Source organism: Colletotrichum abscissum, assembly GCF_030869225.1.
Source record: "Colletotrichum abscissum strain IMI 504890 chromosome Unknown Scaffold_35.1, whole genome shotgun sequence".
NCBI lineage: Eukaryota > Fungi > Ascomycota > Sordariomycetes > Glomerellales > Glomerellaceae > Colletotrichum > Colletotrichum abscissum.
This window is the reverse complement of record NW_026850265.1, coordinates 353208-370548: the sequence shown is the minus strand read 5'-3', so window position 1 is coordinate 370548 and position 17341 is coordinate 353208. Positions and strand designations below refer to the sequence as shown.

Genomic DNA, 17341 nt, shown 5'->3' with positions numbered 1-17341 from the left:
GTGTCGCGGGTGTCAAGCGCAAGCGCGAGTGGACTTTGCCTCACCGGTAGTAGTTGTCCTTAGTTAGGCAAGGGATGGCATTTGGGAATGGGATCAGGATGGAGTTTGATGATGACGTTGTAAATGGAAAGGCACCCAAGAAAGTTTCAGATGTATAATACCATTGGTTCACCTGAGAAGTTGCCGACTTCTCTTTGATGACGGGGTGTCTCGCGTTGTTGGATTGTTTAATTCAAGATTACACTTTGTACAGCGGCTAGCGGGTGACAAGCAGGGCCATGAGAACCATGCTGTAGGATGAGACTTGTCGGAATGACTTGAGCCAAATCGTAGTCCATGATCTTGCCAACTTCATAGAGGCCATACAGTCATTCGAAGTTGTCGAGGCTAGGAGCAAAACTTCATGCCTGAGGGCAAGCACAGTACAAACACCGTGCGCGATGCGACCACTGACTGTAGCAGCGATTTACCGACGACATGCGAATAAGGAAATACCAATTGAACACTGTTCAGCAAGCCAAATCCTTGTACACCTCACGTGGCGGCCATGATACTTCGCCGAGACTCATTCATTTTCTCTGTCTCTCAATGCATGCAGCCGGCCATTTTCCATTGTGAAACGCTGCCAATCCGGTAAAGATGCACATCTTGTCAACGGTGGCCCGATCCATCACGTCACGAAGCCTAGCACGCGTCGAACAGGTATGCTGGTTTGATATTGAGCCATTGAGGAACTTCAAGCACGTAAAAGCGGAATAGTTACTGACATTCTCACCAGATTCAATCAAATCATGGCACGTATGCCCGGTTCTTCACGTGCTCCTGCTCCCTGTGTGGTGCAGAGGCGCCTCGTCCATCAGAAGACGGCATGCACCACTCCCGCTTGACGCTGCCTGGCAGTGGCCCCGTCATTGTCGAGCACAGCAAGGGAGGAGCCAACCAAGCTGGAGCTTCTGAGTCTCAAGCGGTATCTCTTCAGTCACCGGAAAGGCCAAAGGCTCCGTCAACCTGGGGCTCCTTTGGTAGCAAGATCGCCAAAGCCCGGCCAATCCCAAAGGTCGTCAAGAAGGGCCCCTCGCCAACAGGAGTGAAAGGGCACGCTTCTGGCTCGACTTCATCGACATCATCATCATCAAAAGCGACAACAGCGCCATCGTCAACGGGAAAAGCCAAGAGCGCGAAACGGAACCCCTCACCACCGGCGTCGGCACAATGGGGCGCCTTTCACGCGCTGCAGGTCCAAGGCCCCGCACCGAACCCGAACCCGCCGCCCAAGCCGAGGTTGCTGTCGAGACCGAGGGCTGGCGCACCGGCGCCGCGGTGGAAGCGCAACTCGCTTACTGCGCAGGCGAGGGCTGGGAAATGGGGCGGGTTTCATCAGGAGCAGGGTGCGCCAGCTTCTGGGCACGTTGTCGACGGGGGGCTGGTCGTGCACGATGGACATCGGTCGAACGTCGGTCCTGTCGTTGAGGGAAACCTGGAGCTGGGTCTGGAGACTTCTCTGTCAAAGGATGTTGGCGACAATTCAGAAGAGGTGGGGGCAAAAGAGGTGCCATCCGAGGTTTTGATGGAACAACCTGTCTTGTCAAATCCACAACATCGACAGAACGCGGCGTCTGTATCATCCAGCAAACGGGGGAAAGAAAGGACCAGAGCGGTTCCTAGAACCAGATCTCGGAGAAGCGGGCCCAGGAGCGCTGCAAGATCGGGAACTGGGAGCTGGGGAAACTTTTTCGAAGATATCGAGAGGAGCGATCCTGAGATCACCAGGATGGCAGGCAGCGAAGAGGAAGCAGATGCTCCGGCGCCATCCGCTCACGTTTCTTCTGAGTGGGACACTACATACGGTACTAATGTATACCCCAAACCAACACCATACTTTTATGAGGATATTCTACCTCTGCCTTCGAGGCCCCACGAACCCAATGCCTCAAAAGCCGAAGTTATCCCAGCTCTCTCCCCCCGCGCAGGACCCGGATTTATCATCCAGGCAGAGGCCGCCGCCCTCATCGAAAGACTCCCGCACCAGAGGCGTAAGAGGAGGGTCCCGACTAGGAATGCACTCGGGCTCAGCCCCGGGGAAGCAGAGTCCAGAGACTCATCAACGCAACGACATCCAGAACAACACCAGCCAGCAGTTCAAGAGGATATGACGAGAATGTCCAGACAGCAAGCGCTATACGTCCTGCTCCAGGAGCCTGTGGAACCGGTGCCTCGGGACATCAATGAGCAAGAGCATGCTACCATCAAGGAAGGGCGAAGATGTCATTCAGACATCGTTTCCGCAGACCAACGTCTCACAGAACAACATCACATAAAAGAGTACATGAGAGAGCGTAGCGCAATAGACCGGTATTCAGAAGAACGCCGCGGAAGAGAACGTCACGCAGAGGAACGCCGCATAAAAGAGCAAGAATTACGCACAGAGGAGCGTCGCATCAAAAAACTTCGCAGTGCAGAAAGGCGTGTGGAAGTACTCCGCGAAGAAGAACGTCGCGCTCACAAAAAAGCACGTCAGGCAGATGAACGTCGCGCTGCAGAGTTTCGCACGCTAGAACGCCGTATAAAAGAACTAATTCGCGAAGGAGGACCTGGCCCCGAAGAACGTCTCAGGGAAAAATATGCTAATTTCCAGGCAATGAAACAAAGTCGCCCTACTAATCTAGCCAAGGAAGCCTTGCGGGATTTTGATGATATCCTGAAAGAACTGTCTACGGAGACAGTTGAACACCATCATGAAGTGAACTATATCCGGGATTGGCTCTACTGGCTGAGAGGACTTGTTTCACATCTGGATGAAGGCCATAATGTACAAGGGTTTTGTGACCTCTGTGAGCGGGAGTCTCATAAAGTCCAAAGACACCATGTCATTCCGAGAAGTCAACGTGATCGCGACCGATTCACTATTAAAGAGATGAACGAGTTGCTGGAACTTTGCCTTCCCTGCCACATAAATTTACACAGAGCCATTCCAAACGAAGAACTTGCTGGCGAGTTCAACTCTGTGGCGCGGATTTTGACACATCCTCGAATTCAATCCTGGTTGGTGTTTGCGAAAGCGCATTCTATCCGGGACCTCCACGGTCTGATGAGACTACCAGATGCAGATGGCACACTTGAGCTGTAAGTGCTTGGGACACTGGGTGTTGTATCCATGAGGGGGTGCAATATATTAGAGGTGCCCTCCCCATGGATACAACACGCACCCCATTACGGAATTTGAGAAGGATAGCTGATTAACTCCGACCTCTAGGGAAGAGGATGAGCGCCGACTCCATTTGCTTCGTCTTGAGAAACACCTGGCCAAGTTCGCAAGCCGGAGGCGCCAGGACTATCTTGCTCTGCGCGACTTCCTGAAGACTCGTATTCCCTTGCCCGTTAGACAAAGCGAACTCAGACATGTGCTCATGGATCAAAAAGAGGGGCAAAGCTGGAAAGGTCTTTTGCTCGAAAGGCTTCGCAACGAGGAAGAAAATCGCGGTTTTATAGTTACTGAGAAAGGCTCTAAACGACTCAGGAGACGACGCAGGCGATTCGGCTCATCAAGTAAAGTCTGATCAGCAATTAAAGCTCTATTCAATCTCGCTGGCATTCTCTTGGCTGAGCTTAGGTACACGATCCCTGGACTTTTACCTACTTGCACACACACTCCTGTCGCCCACTACCTCACCGTATAATCAAGAGGGATTTACAAATTACTAAGGGGCTGTCCCAAATCAGTCAGCTGTTATTCTTGTATGCATGCCATAACAAACATATAATCAACTCCTGGTAGCATTCATGGCATAAACTCATTATTGTGAAGCCAAGCCTCGAGTTCTGCTTCGCGTGCCCATAAGCAAAGCGCGCGTCCCATCGTAATGGATTTCTGCTTCGCTGCTATTTCAAGCTCCGTGCGCTACACTCTCACTGGTCATGTCAGAGGGATTTAGGCTACCACTGATGTGAGTCTGCTCCCCTTCCATCTCTTGCCCTGAGGTTGCAATGCCCACAGACTGCAGGAACCAGTCCATGCGGGGGTCATCGTTGCCTGGTCCACGCTCGTTGGAAAAGGCAAAAGCCAACGCTTGAGCCAGTGGCTCTAGACTGACAGCTTCACTCGCGTAACGAGCAGACATCTTGATGCAATGTTTACGATCTTTGTGTTGGATTGGTGTGATTATTTGATTTTATGAAAGCGAGAGGGCTGAGACGTCTGACCTGTGTTCGAGCTTTTGAGATTTATTATACAAAATGGCGAGAGATTTCTATTTTCATAGTCGAAAATCATGGTGTGACCAATATTGATGCCAGGTATATGTCTTTGTTCGTTCTATGTGCCCAATTCCCACTATTGAAGAGACCTCGCCGGAGGTGTTCGAATGTTGACTCCGCGGAGCTTCCATTGAACGACATAGGCAATAGCAAAGGAGGTGATGAAGGCGGAGAGCCCCTAGGGTTTAAGACCGGGGTTTTCGCTAATACCACCTTATATAAAGATAATAAATAGATGAGCTATTGTTGATATTAAGACTATATGCACTTATATTGATTCCAATTCTATAACCTACAAAGCTAATATATTTCTAAGGATATGTCTTGTTATAGAAGGTTAGTTTAATTTCAAACTAGAAAAAAGATAGAATATTAAATTAATACTCACGTCTTATATTCTTGAGTCAGTTTAGGTAGCAATTATGCATAAAGCGTAGTTTACTTAGTGTTCTTAAATATATGATACGGCCCCGGCGGATTATTCCGTCGGCGGCTGGTCTTAGTGATGTAGACTGGATCGTAATATATGATCTATATATAATATCAGCTTAACTTAGCGTGGGAACCTTTTTGTTGCGTCTGGACGCCACTAGCACCGAGAGCGGCTTGGGTCCACCCGATGTGACCCTACAGATTCTCAGCCCAAATTAACGGTCTAGGCCTGTCTTTCGGCTGACTGTGTTTATGAGTGCCGACCCCCTGGCTACCTGTAACTTACTTCTTCCTCATCCTTCTGTCGCTAAATGTGGCTGCGATTTCTGTCTCTTTGCCTCAACTAACCCTGTGCTCCTGAGAGATGGAGAATTTTCGAATTCATACATTCTCCGCTCTACCCTCTCAACCACCACGGCCGCAATCTACACGGAATCCACACTCTAAGGTCCGTACCGGTTGTACTATATGTGAGCCTACCCGCGCATCGACCGTCATGGAGCAACAACGCTGCAGATGCTAATCATAGACTGCCAGGCAAGTAAGAAGTGCTTGGATCCGCTCTTTACTGTCTATGCACAAGAGTTGACTGTCTTGGCCGGCGTTTCCTAGGCAGAGGCGCGTGAAATGTGACGAAACCAGACCATCTTGTCTCCGTTGCATCAAGCGGAAAATCACATGTAGCGGATTCCAGGCGACCAAAACGCAAGTTGGCTCTTGTCGAACCCTCGTCCCAACCGTCAAGATCCCTTCGATTCGATCCTCACCAGGCTCAGCAATATTCCGCTCTGAATGGGAGAAGGTCTATTTCGAGACCTGGATCTCGGCCAAGACTGAGCTCTGTGGAGATGAACTCTTCGACGTATTTTCCGTCATGGTCACGCAAGTGGCAACTGAAAACTGCCTCTTGTTGGAGGCCGTCCTGGCGCTCGGGGCGCTCAAGATTGCGCTGATTCAACAGACTGATCTGCTTCCGATGGAACAGTCAAGATCAAGCGTGCATTATCGTACAGCGTTATCGAGATACGGCAACGCAATGCGTACCTTGGTTGCCGTAGCCGCCAACGAGGATACAATCAGCACCATTCTCCAGTGCTGCATCGTCTTCTTCTGCTTCGACCTACTGGACGGAAACCACAAGGCAGCACACGTTCACATTCACTATGGAACTCGAATCCTCCGAAACTTTCTGAGGGCTAGATGCCCCGGAACGGACCTCGATATCTGCGCCAACTCTCCTGCGCCCTATCTCATTGATGGTTCAATGGTTCACATCTTCCAAAGATGCAATTCCGTCTCATACGTACATCTCGCGCCCAGAAGGCCGTGTCAGCCGTCCGAACCACAGCTCGACACAGGAGTTGACACATCTACAACTCTCAAGACAATCTTACCCCAATCCTTCTCTAGCGTAAAAGAAGCGGTCAGATGGCTGGACCTAATCCAGAACGCCCTCTTCGCCCCCGTCATTGCCTCGAAACAGCCGTCAACCTTGGAGGACAGGTGGAAAACAGCAAGGGGGCGCTTTCTGGAGATTCTGGAAAATTGGGCCATTGCATTCCGGCCCCAGGCAGCGCGGGAAGTGCAGGCCGGCGGCAACAACCCCCGAACGAGAGAGCAGGTTATAGCGACGGAGATGCAGTGGCACAACGCCTACATCTTCGTCTACACCTCGCACTACCATCACTACCCGAGTCTAGTGGAGATGGAGTCAAGATTCAGAGCCATCGTGAACTTGGCTAATCTCCTGACAGATCGGCCACACCGAGTCAAGCCGGTCATACCTTTGACTATTTCTGGTTCCCTTCTTCCTCTTTTTGGTATGTCTTAATGCAAGATCTTCTCGGGACCTCTCTGCTAAACGCTGGGAACAGTAGTAGCGAATAAATGTCGGAATGCCGAGGTACGGCTGGCCGCAGAGAAGGCTGTTCATCGGCTAAATCACCGGGTGGAAGGACTCTGGGATAGCCGTGCAGCCCTGGTCCTGATTGAATGGGCCAGGAGAACAGAGGATGCATATGTGGCCCAGTTCGACGACTCCGAGACGGTGTGGACAAGACTTCGTGGCCGATACATCCTTTTCGGTGGCCGGCAGGGTGACCAGCCGAATCAGGCAGTTGTCGGGTCTCAAGTCCTTGAGGACGGGGAGTGGGTGTATCACGAGGAGACATTAACGTGGTGATTTAGTCATCTGGCATATCAACTGTAGAACTGGACTTGTGCCAACTCGCCTCCGATGATGGAAAGGCTGGACCTGCATGCCTTGGATGAATGCAACCCGGAGCCAGCCGTACCCGCGGTGTCCATCACGTAGTACAAAGGCCAATGGCGGACTAGAGTAATTGCTTGCAGGTCGTTGAATGCCCCACGGCTGCTATAATGCCGAGACTCGTCGATGAGTCGCGGTATGCTGTGCTGATAACGCCGCCGCCTAAGGTTACAATGCAACTTCAAAGCAGAAGCGGACAAGACTCTAGGAATGCTGATTGAGCCATTAACACTCTTAGAAGTTCCAGGTATCAAATATGAACACTGCTTTGGCATGACTACAATCTACGTTCCTGCCGGCACATAGGGCCTCTTGATTCTTCTCTATATTGGCCTGTCATCTATTGCGACCTAATATGCATGACCACGAACAGTACTTACCCCGCAGGTTTCCAGCGGCTACGACGCACCATACATACATCATACTCAGGAGCTCAGGGAGCACTCCTTGGTTCAGAAGAACTAAAGACAAATCACGTCCAGATGAAAAGTTAGCACACGACAAGGTGGACACCATAAGTAAGCGCTAACCAGGATTCACCCAGCAATGGCCAGGAAACATGGTATTCGGACAATAAAAGACATGTTCAAAATCGAAACTTGTATACATAATGAACTTAGACCGTGCTCAAAAATAGATTCCTACAGCTTCTTCACCAACCAACCTCGTATCCGGTCTCAAGATCACTTTCAGCTATCTTCACTTGGGAGCCCCTCTAATAAATCTATAGTCAATCGCTGAAACCTCGCCCCTAAGACCTTCGACTATCGAAGTTAACTTCTCTAAAGGTATCTGACGACTCCAAAGCCGTTTGACGAGTCTTGAAGCCTCAACATCTGCTGACATACGTCGATACGACTTACTGGCCATAACACCGGCGGGGCAGGCCCTGGTCTTGGTCATGCATGTTGGGTCGTAACACTAACATATCAAGCCTTATTTTAACCCACTTACTTCAGAAAACTAAAAAAAGAACAACGACCAGATATGACCGGCATATCTACTCAATCGAATTTGTCCAAGTGGTGCAATAATGCACCGAATCCACAGCATATTGCTGGATGCCTAATCCTATGCTGAGCCGCTAAAAACCTGGTTTGTCCAAAATAGGAAATCTCGTTGCCTTAGCCAATCACCCCACGATATCATCTCCTAAAAACGCCTAAGTCGAACTCTAATGGTCCCTTGTGAAACGGGTCATTCCCAGGTGCCACAATGACACTGAGCTTATTCATACCCAGCGCTCAATCTGCATTTACCAACAGAACCTGCTTCCACTTTCGTCCTAGATTGATGGAGAAGATTGGGCTTCCTGGTCTGAAGCATTGCGATATGTCCATGAAGCTTTATCTGTCCATGTCATATGCAGTGAGTCTTGTTACTAAGCTGCTTGGTATGAGTATTGAGCGAAACCTTTACAAAAAAAAAAGTGGCAAGAGAGATGGAAATGAGCAGCCCATGTCTGCACCAAGCTACTATCATCTAGAGAGGATCCCATGAGGAATGAACTTTTCTGCGTGCTTATATGCCTAAAATACAATGAAAAGCGATGTCCAATCCTGGGCTCCACGCTGAGGTTCACCGTGCCACTAGCTTTACTTTTCTTTTCCAATTTTCTTATACAGGTGATAGGGCTGAAGAGCCCATATACAGGAGAAATCTCTGTAGAACTTTCAACCGTACACAGGTTCATTAGTTTGCAGCATCGGAGTCTATGATTCCTGTGGTAAACTCTCCGGACTTTGAAGATCCTTCAGTAAGCAAAGTGAATGGTAACTGGCTTGGCGTACGAGGTTTCCTTTCCCGCCCACTGGACCGAACCAGACTCAACACTTCCATGGTTCCCCTGGGAGATGAGCGTCATACGAACCCTGGCTTGCAGCACAAGTCTTCAGCTATCTAGCCAGACTGTTCGGCGCTCATCAACCACGGAGCAGCATCACGATTCCAGCTTAGTGGCCATAAACGATAGAGGCGGCTTTCTGCATGTAAGCACCAGATGATAGATGTTGTGGGAGCTCGTGATGGAGCCATTTGAAATACAAGGGTCTCAGAGGTCGATCTCTCATGAACATTCTTGTATATAAATACAGTCTTGGTCGCCCGACGAAATAGAACGAGTAACCCTCATCTTCATATCAGATCCTCCTAATCTGCCTCTTTACTAAATCTTGCCATACCTCAAGTTCGAGATCTTTTACTTAAATAAGACATCATGTTGTCCAACGTCGCCCTCATCCTAGCCGCCGTCGCCGCCGCACCAGCCGTGCTTGCTCAACCTATCGAGCCCGCTGCCAATGTCTCCCCTCGCCCTGTCGACCTCGCTACTCTTTGGGGCATTGTTGCCACCGAGAAGGCTGTCAGGGATGTGCGCAGCGATACAGCCAAGATGAAGCGCCAGAATCCGGGAAACATCTGGGCGTGTGACAATATCGGCTTCCAGCAGCCTTGCTCTGCTTACTCTGTTCCCAACGGCCAGTGGTTCAATATCGAGGGCCTGTCCTTGAACAATCGTATCTCCAGCATTGGAAGTGACTGGGGAGCGAATTGCTGGGCTTGGGAGTATGTCATGTCCATTCTTGTTGTTTTTCCTTTTTGAATTTAGCTCAAGGCCCTTTCCCGTCACCTTTCCATTCACTTCGGGGTTTCCAAGACTAACAATCTCTTTGCGGTAGCCACTTCGACGCCAATGGCTGCTGGAACGAAAATGGGACACCCGCTCTCGACATCACTTATCCCGGACTTCGAGACCTCACTAGCCTTGGCTGGAACGACAAGATTGGATGCATCAAGTGTAATTTCTGGGCGTGATCGGTGGCGTCCTGCGCAGCCCTGATAAGGACTGACGGCCTGTGTTCGTTTCTTGAGAGTACTTGCAAATCTTGTGCGATGCGTCTACTTCTTCTAGCCTCAAGATTTGCTCATCTTCAGGGCACACACCTCTGCTCGTATGGCGGCTCTCGACCTAGAGGAAGAAAAGGAGCAATGGGGCAAGGGTCAGAGTGAAAGTTTTCAGACTGGACGTAGCAAACATCGTTTCTCTTGTACTTAACTTTTCTCTTTCGTAGATCCTGGCAATTTACTCGAAGCCTTTGAATTATTTTGCCAAATTTCCTTGATACAGAAAGTGCGTAGATGTCAGGGAAATGAGAAAGATACCCAGAGAAGTTTGTTATTGGGCAGTAATCCACTTTTCCGGCCTATCAGGCCTTCTCGTGGAACCTTAAATCTAACGACCTCACGGATGGGAGCATTAAACTCAGATGCGGACGAGTTTCCGAACATACACAGGACACTGGGCACCTCAGCTATAAAAAGCAATAGAGCCCGAAGACAATATCGTCCAGCCTTCCCAAGGCGATCGCAGAGAAGAACTCGGTTAGGCAGCGGACCTTTAATCTGCAGAGCTCTCCCTTGTTGGCTTCAAGGCGGATGCCGGCCAAGACGACTTGAGGGATACACGATGACAACAAACGCCCACAAAAGGTAAGAGGGTTCACACTACAGAATTTACCTTCGACATCCCAGACACCATAAAGGCCAAAGAGGCGATGATCCAGGAAATGCTGTTGGAGAATGTTACTACTTTTCCAGCCATCTTAAGAGTCGGCCGCACATGTGAGGAAGCCCCCAGCCCGCGTCATCAGATACCAACCAAGAATCGGAACACCCACTCCGCAGCAACACCCGCGTCGTCCTCCCTCCTGGTCCCATCGAACGCCCGCTGTAGGAACTCTGGCGAGAAACCCTTCTCGGGCGTGTAAAAGTGCTTAATGGTCTCTTCCATGATGACCTGGTCGCACTCGAAATGGGGTTGGATCGTGAGGACGCGAGAGGGCTCGTATAGGCCCTGGACCATGCAGTGCGCGCTGCCGCCAATGTTTTGCCAGGTTCCTGGCAGAGGCGGGTTAGGTGGCGGGGCGAGGGCGACGTGGTCACCGTGGCACATTTGTAGGCGGAGACCGTGAGGGGGTGCTGATGAAGAAGGAGAGTCTGAGTCCTGGTTTGCGTCTGTTATCGTTGTCGACGAGGCGAGGGCGGCCAGGCAGGGAAAGTCCTCCACGAGTTTCGGGTTCAACGAGATAGTCTGGACGCCAAACTCGTAGCCGTTGGGGTCCTTTTCCACGACGGCGCCGTGGGGCTCGAGGAGGACTTTGCCGATGAGCTGGTGGCCGAAGCAGGTGCCAAAGATGCGGACGTTGGGGTGGTGCTCGTAGACGCGCCGGATGAAGTCGCCGAGGCGGAGGACCCAGGAGTCCGTGTCGTAGGCGGCGGCGATGGAGCCCGTGATGAGGATAGCGTCGACGTCGGCTGGGCTCGGGTAGTGGCCTGCGACGACGTCCCAGGTCGTGAAGGTGGCGAGGTGGGAGGCTCCGATGCGGGTTGCGGCGGCGGTGAGGCGTTTGATGTATTGGGCGCTGTAGTATTGTCCGTAGAGGGTTTGGACGGCTGTGACCATTACGTCGGTGTCTAGGATGGCGATGTGTTTGGGTTTGTCTGCCTTTGGAGGTGTTGCTCCTCCTGACGCACTGGCGATCGCGCCCCCGGATCCTGTTTCGGGTATAAGTCTATGAACCACGTGTTGTTGGGGATGTTGGGCTGACCTTGCAAGTCTTCTTCTCTCATTTTGGGTGATAGACGTCTGTCTTACTTTGATTTGGTATCCTACGGGACGAGTAAACACAATTACCTTCAACCGGAATCTCAAGTATGAACAAATGCCAACTGTGATTTGTTGGGCGCTGTGAGTGAAGTCGTGAAGTCTCGGCAGCTGCTCCGAGTCAGATCTTCGGAGGAGATTTGTCACGGGATCCACGTTTCGGGCGTCAACGCCGGCGTCGGCGTTGGTGCCGAACTTTTGCTGCGATCCACCGGCGGCTGGTCTAGAAATCACTTGCGACGCACGACATCGACCATGAAAGGTATCAACTCAAAACTGAAATGTATATCCGAGAAGAGAATTATGTGAGACTACCGCGTAATTGTTTAGGTGTCTATCAACTACATACTATCGTGCCCACATGCTGGATTGAACATGAGCAGCTCACTTCTCAATACTTGTACCCCGACTTCTTCAAAATCGTCTCCAAAAGCACATGGTTCTTCAGAGCTGTCTCAAAGTCCGCATACCGTGAAGTATCGCCTTTGGCGTAGGCGTCAAAAATGAGGAGCGTGTTCAGTCCCGCGGCCGAAACCTCGACTCCGTCAGGGAGCTTGCCGGTCTCGAGAACGACCTTTTGTTCTTCTCCTCCGACTAACTTGTACTTGAGCTGCTTGCTGGGGCTGTGAATCTGCCACTGGCCTCCGTTCCAGACGGCCTCGATTTCCCCCTTGGTGCCGCTGATGATCCAGCGAGCACCGACCTCACCGGCCGTGACCGGGGTGGTTCGGCAGGCAATCGAGGCCACTGCCCCGTTTTGCAGCACGCCTTGGACCAAGATGTGATCGGGAGAGGACTTTGGGTACGCTGGGTCGATCACGCTGCTTCTGTCGGCTTTGTATAGGGGGACGGAGTCGACGTCGCTCTTTAGAACTGACGACAGGCTGCTGAGATCGAAGTCGCCAACAACGTTTGTGAATGAGTCCAAGACTATGTTCCAAGAATATCAGCCTTCGATATTACCAACTTCGTCAGAATCTTCCAACAGAGATGGAGTAACTTACAATGCCCAAAGCCGATGTGGAATGCGTTACCTCCGGTTTTGATATCGAGATAGTACTCCGCACCCTCCACCCAGAAGTTGGGAGGAAAGTATGGGAGAGTGCCGGCGACAGAAGTGTGCTTGATCTCACCAATCTCCCCACTCTGAATGATCTCCCTCAGCTTGAGAGTCAGAGCGTCAGAGCGACCCTGGAGACCAACAATGGTCTTGAGTCCGCCTGACTTGGCCAGCTGCGTGAGCTGTTCCGCCTCCTGCGCCGAGGCGCCAAGGGGCCACTCGACAAAGACTTGCTTCCTGTTGGCGAGCGCGGGGAGGGTGACGGCGAGGTGCTTGGTCACGACGACGCTTACGACGACGAGGTCCACATCCGGGTCGCTGGCCAGCTCCTCGACGTCGCCGTATGCTTTGGTCGTGCTCGGAAGCTTATGCATCTCGATGGAGCGGCGGGCTGCTTCCGCGGACGAGTTGCAGAGGGCGACAATCTCGTAGTGTAGCGAATTCTTGAAGGAGGGGAGGATGGTGATGGAGGCCCAGGCGCCAGGGCCCATGACTGCCTCCTTTGCGGAGAGTCCGATGATGCCTACTCTGATGGGGGCCATGATCGCTGGTTGGGAGTTTAGGTGGAATGAAAGATGAGTTTGGTGTAAGTCCTCTGTTCAGTGAATGAGATTGCAATGCTGAATATTCAGGGCCTTGATTATCACGGCATCGTTCTTTATATCTACCAAGAACTCATCCATCTTTGTCCAGACAACCTACCAATAACATCTGGCGGCTCATGTAAGCGGTCGCCGGCGGGCCTGATGCAGTTGATTCAGCGCCTTCTCGCCTGGATGCCCGATTCGTCGGATTTCCGAAAATGAATCTGCGTGGCTTCACACCGCGACATGGCGGAGATGTCGCTTCGTCCCGAAGTCTATCATCCAAACGTATGCTTGTGCCCGGGGTATCATTGTCATCCCCGCGGAGCGGAGTAGTGGGGTGGCTTCCGGACACGGCGAGCCGGTCATCAGTGATTGGCTGGAACTCCGCGGAGTGATGACAAACCCCGAGATTGAACCAGGTCCAGCTGAACCTAGATTCTACGCGCAAACTTGACCTCGTCATTTTGCTTAATGGTTGATTCAATTCATATCTCTGGCGTTTTACTCGAGATGACGTTGGCTGCCAGCCGGAAAAAGTCTTGCGTTCTGTGCCGGACCAGTAAGGCGAGGTGTTCGCTCGGGACACCATGCCGGCGCTGTGAGGAAAGGGATTTGAGGTGTAGATACGACCACGTCCCCAAGCAATCAGCTGGATACCGATCACTGCGTCCGGCCGAGACAATCGCCGACCGCGGTATTCACGGAGCAATTGATCAGCTGCCCAATGGCACGGAGTCACTGATCCGCATCGAGAGAGACGGCCTGCTTCCGGGGGACCACCCGCGGCCCGAACGTGAACCGTCGATGGACTGGTCGAACCTCTTGTCAACGGAAATTGCGACGATCCCTTTAGACTCTGACCCTATTTTACAGAGACAACTCCTAAGTCCAAATCCCTTCTCCTTGAGCTTCGACTCGCCTCAACTTCGCCAGACGGTGCTTGGCGGTGCCGGAGTTCCGTGGCAGCGAAGTAACTCGAGCCTATTCGGACCAGAGGACCTTGGTGATTTAGGCGTCATGGAGGACACGGAATATCAAGGTCACGAACATCCTTCAAGTGAAATCCAGTTACACAGGGCTTTCAGGGATTGTCCGGCAAGAAAAATCCGGCCATTCTATCAAGACAAACCCCTCGTCCCGCGAATTACTAAAACGGTGGCAACATGCTTCACAGCCAGAGTCCTCCTCGGCCAGATCTTATCTTATCCCAAGATGATGATCAAAGGTGGCCGGATGCCCCCTTTCATATTCCCACCCTGCGCCATTGATGGATCTGAGTCAATAGTTGGATGTTGTGGCAAGGAGCTTCACCAGTGTCTTCCAGAGCCGCTAGCCATCTGCTGCAACCTCGTGCAAAGCTTTTACCAGAGGACTCCGGGAAGCGCGGCTTTTGTTTGGAGGAGTATATACAGTGAAGTAGGCAGGATCCGGCAAGAGGTGAGAGGTCAGCGCTTTGCCACGAGTTGTCATCTCACTAGTTAACATGAGGTTGAACAGCATTCTTCTTATAACAGCGAACAGATGTTACACGCTCTCCAGGCCGTGGTGATATATCTGCTGCTTCAGGCAAATGACCTCCAATCAATACAAGAAAGCAACATCAAAGCGCTACTAGTGGTACCCAATGTAAGAAGCCAGGAGATAGCCAAGTATTATTGCTAACCAGAGCAGCTGCTAGCCAGGTCGCTGCACCTGACCCTGAATTACGAACTCGACCTGATCAGCAAGCTAAGTCTAGATCGTCGAGGCTGGATTCTTCGTGAGAGTACCAGGAGGTGGGTTTCGAGAGACTGAGTCAATCTGAGAAGTTTCGCTAACAGCAAGGGACCGCAGGACAATCTGCCTTCTATTTGGCATTGAGCTTTTGATGGACGTGGATCTGAACGCAGAGGAACCGGCGGATTGCGGTGGCTATAGTCTCCTGCCACTGCCCTCCGGCAGAGATTTGTGGGAAGCCGTGTCCAGTGACGAGTGGCGTGCACGATACAGGAGGCTACGAGCCGAGTCGTGCGGTGAAAAGGTTCTGAGCATCCAGGATCTTCGAAAGGCTAGACGGGCTTTGGGGGCGGACTCTGAAGATCGAAGCCAGGAGGACCAGTTGGTAGCCCGAGTCGCAAAGTGGTGCGAGGGGATCGATGAATTCGGGATGATGGTCTGGATGGCTGTCATGCTAGAGTGATAGCATGCAGAAGAGCAGGGCATCGTACGAGAGAGTTCGTGCTCCAAAAGAAGCGATGTGTTAATGGTATATATACCCACTCTGAGTTATCCAGAGTTCTCCCGCTCCGCTTCCGCGATGTCGCATGGTTTCGGTGGCTGTACTACGGCGCCATCTCCTCCGATTTGAGGAGCACGTTCGAGGCGATGACCGGGGCCCTTGCCATCGCTGATCGATATGGTCTTCGATTTTCTGATAGGCAGTGGATGAAGAAGGTCCTGGAAAGAAGTGACCTTCAAATACAGTTTGTCGTTGCTCTCCTCAGTCTCGGAGTATCGCGTTACGAAGAGTGAGAAGCTGAGATTCCCGTGCGAAAGGTCCACTGCCTGACGGCCATCAATGATGAATTGCTCCATCAAACTAAAGGCTTCAATGGGTTGCCCCCGGGCACCACTGCTCTCGTGATCTTTTATCTGCGACATAATGCCGGCACGGCCGGTTGCTTCTTGTAAAGGGATCAAGGCGTAACGTAAAGGCTGTAGAGCAGAAGAATGTCGCTGGCAAATAAGACACACCTCACCGACCTTGACAGTCTTAAAATAGACGCTGTATGAAGTGATGCAAGTAAATAGCTTTGATCCGGGCAGGGCATATTGCTGTCTCTGTGACTGCCACAAGTTCTTGGGCCAGGTCTCCATCATCTCCAACGAGAAGTTGGCCGGAAGTAGGGACCTGTCGATGCTCAGAGTCTCCGCCATCTTGGCCTGCAGATTGATCGACATACGCTCATCCACGTCCTTGGCGATGTATATGGTTTCCTGCTCGTGCCGTGTGGTACGCGAAGGGATGATCGTAGTAGGAAGCTCTCTGACGTAGATATTGTCCCGGTGGTATCGTAGCGGTATGAAGACAACATAGTCGTCTGGGAAAAGCGTGCATCTTAGACACGTTCTGTTCTCGCCATGAACAAAGAAACTCGCCAAAGTTGCATCCATTCGAATCCCCTTGTTGGTCGATGAGAATTCCTTCTCTTGCTCGCACATGGCCCAGCTGATGGATTTTCGCGAGGTAGATTCTGTATCGTACCATGACGCGAATTCCGATGGATGGCGGGCTAGCAACCCGCGGTACTGCTGCGAGGCTTCCTGCGGCGCGGTCCAACAGAAGAGAGACATGTCAGTGCTGTTCTTAAGAATTTCTTCCTGAAGTCGCATGAAAGCTCGCGACCCCTCTCCATAGAGCAAGGGCATGTTCACGCGGAAGAGACCGAGCAGGCAGTAGGCCATGTCTTCGACCCGGGTTGTCCGCCTCTTTGACGCCCAAGACATTCTCTCCGCAATGGAAACTTCGGTGATTGCCGCGCTGTTTTTGAGTACTCGGGCAGTCTTGCCATGTATCCCCGTCATCGCTGACAATTGTCGCAGGACGGCGCTGTCGGTCTTGAAGCCGCGCGAGTTCCATTCGCAGTCGAAGAACTCGAGCGTCTTGGGCGCAATGAGCTCTTGAAGGGTCCACCCGCGTTCGAACCAGCGACACGCGCGCTTGTGTATGCCAGACGCAAAAATCCATAGCGTGGGAGACTCAACAGGTAAGTCCGCGAGATGAGCAAAGCAGATGGCTGAAAGCTCGTACCACTCGAACATTGAGTTGATCGCCTCCGAGAGTTCGGCACTTGAGGATTTGTCGATACAGCAGGTGTCCACCCATGCCCACTCCAGACCATTCTGCCTGGCGAGCTCGCATGTCTTCCGGATTTTGGTGTAGCCGGCTTTTTCTTTGGCAGTATTTAGACCTGCAAGCTCCTGGAAGGTCACTTCTCCGGATCCCCAGGTATGAGATAGTATGGCGTACGGTGGGAGGTCTGGAGGCATGAAAGCATGAAGCTTCAGACTCGTGGTGTCGATGAGCCACATGGCTTACG

At 51.7% G+C, this 17341-nt stretch overlaps 6 protein-coding genes across 6 annotated transcripts; 4 read left to right on the top strand and 2 right to left on the bottom strand.

The window, feature by feature from the left end:
- Nucleotides 1–639: 639 nt before the first annotated feature.
- Nucleotides 640–3557, top strand: CABS01_12097 (uncharacterized protein; the record flags this gene model as incomplete). The annotated part of the gene is made up of 4 exons (XM_060545451.1): nt 640–702; nt 779–2709; nt 2965–3123; nt 3254–3557. 4 exons carry the CDS (start codon nt 640–642, stop codon nt 3555–3557), a joined length of 2457 nt encoding a protein of 818 aa, XP_060396967.1.
- Nucleotides 3558–5365: 1808 nt separating this feature from the next.
- CABS01_12096 (uncharacterized protein) lies at nt 5366–6868 on the top strand (the record flags this gene model as incomplete). The annotated part of the gene is made up of 2 exons (XM_060545450.1): nt 5366–6506; nt 6561–6868. Coding segments are annotated over 2 exons (1449 nt in total), but the record flags the coding sequence as incomplete, so codon positions are not given.
- A 2302-nt stretch (nt 6869–9170) lies between these two features.
- Nucleotides 9171–9766, top strand: CABS01_12095 (uncharacterized protein; the record flags this gene model as incomplete). Its single annotated transcript, XM_060545449.1, has 2 exons — nt 9171–9517; nt 9631–9766. 2 exons carry the CDS (start codon nt 9171–9173, stop codon nt 9764–9766), a joined length of 483 nt encoding a protein of 160 aa, XP_060396965.1.
- An 832-nt stretch (nt 9767–10598) lies between these two features.
- On the bottom strand, nt 10599–13423 carry CABS01_12094 (oxidoreductase family protein; the record flags this gene model as incomplete). Its single annotated transcript, XM_060545448.1, has 4 exons — nt 10599–11838; nt 12020–12545; nt 12620–13270; nt 13378–13423. Coding segments are annotated over 4 exons (2463 nt in total), but the record flags the coding sequence as incomplete, so codon positions are not given.
- Nucleotides 13424–13477: 54 nt separating this feature from the next.
- Nucleotides 13478–15441, top strand: CABS01_12093 (uncharacterized protein; the record flags this gene model as incomplete). The annotated part of the gene is made up of 5 exons (XM_060545447.1): nt 13478–13547; nt 13912–14301; nt 14437–14699; nt 14934–15037; nt 15096–15441. The coding sequence occupies 5 exons, from the start codon at nt 13478–13480 to the stop codon at nt 15439–15441; spliced, it is 1173 nt and encodes a 390-aa protein (XP_060396963.1).
- Nucleotides 15442–15527: 86 nt separating this feature from the next.
- On the bottom strand, nt 15528–17333 carry CABS01_12092 (HET domain-containing protein; the record flags this gene model as incomplete). The annotated part of the gene is made up of 1 exon (XM_060545446.1): nt 15528–17333. The coding sequence occupies one exon, from the start codon at nt 17331–17333 to the stop codon at nt 15528–15530; it is 1806 nt and encodes a 601-aa protein (XP_060396962.1).
- Nucleotides 17334–17341: the final 8 nt, after the last annotated feature.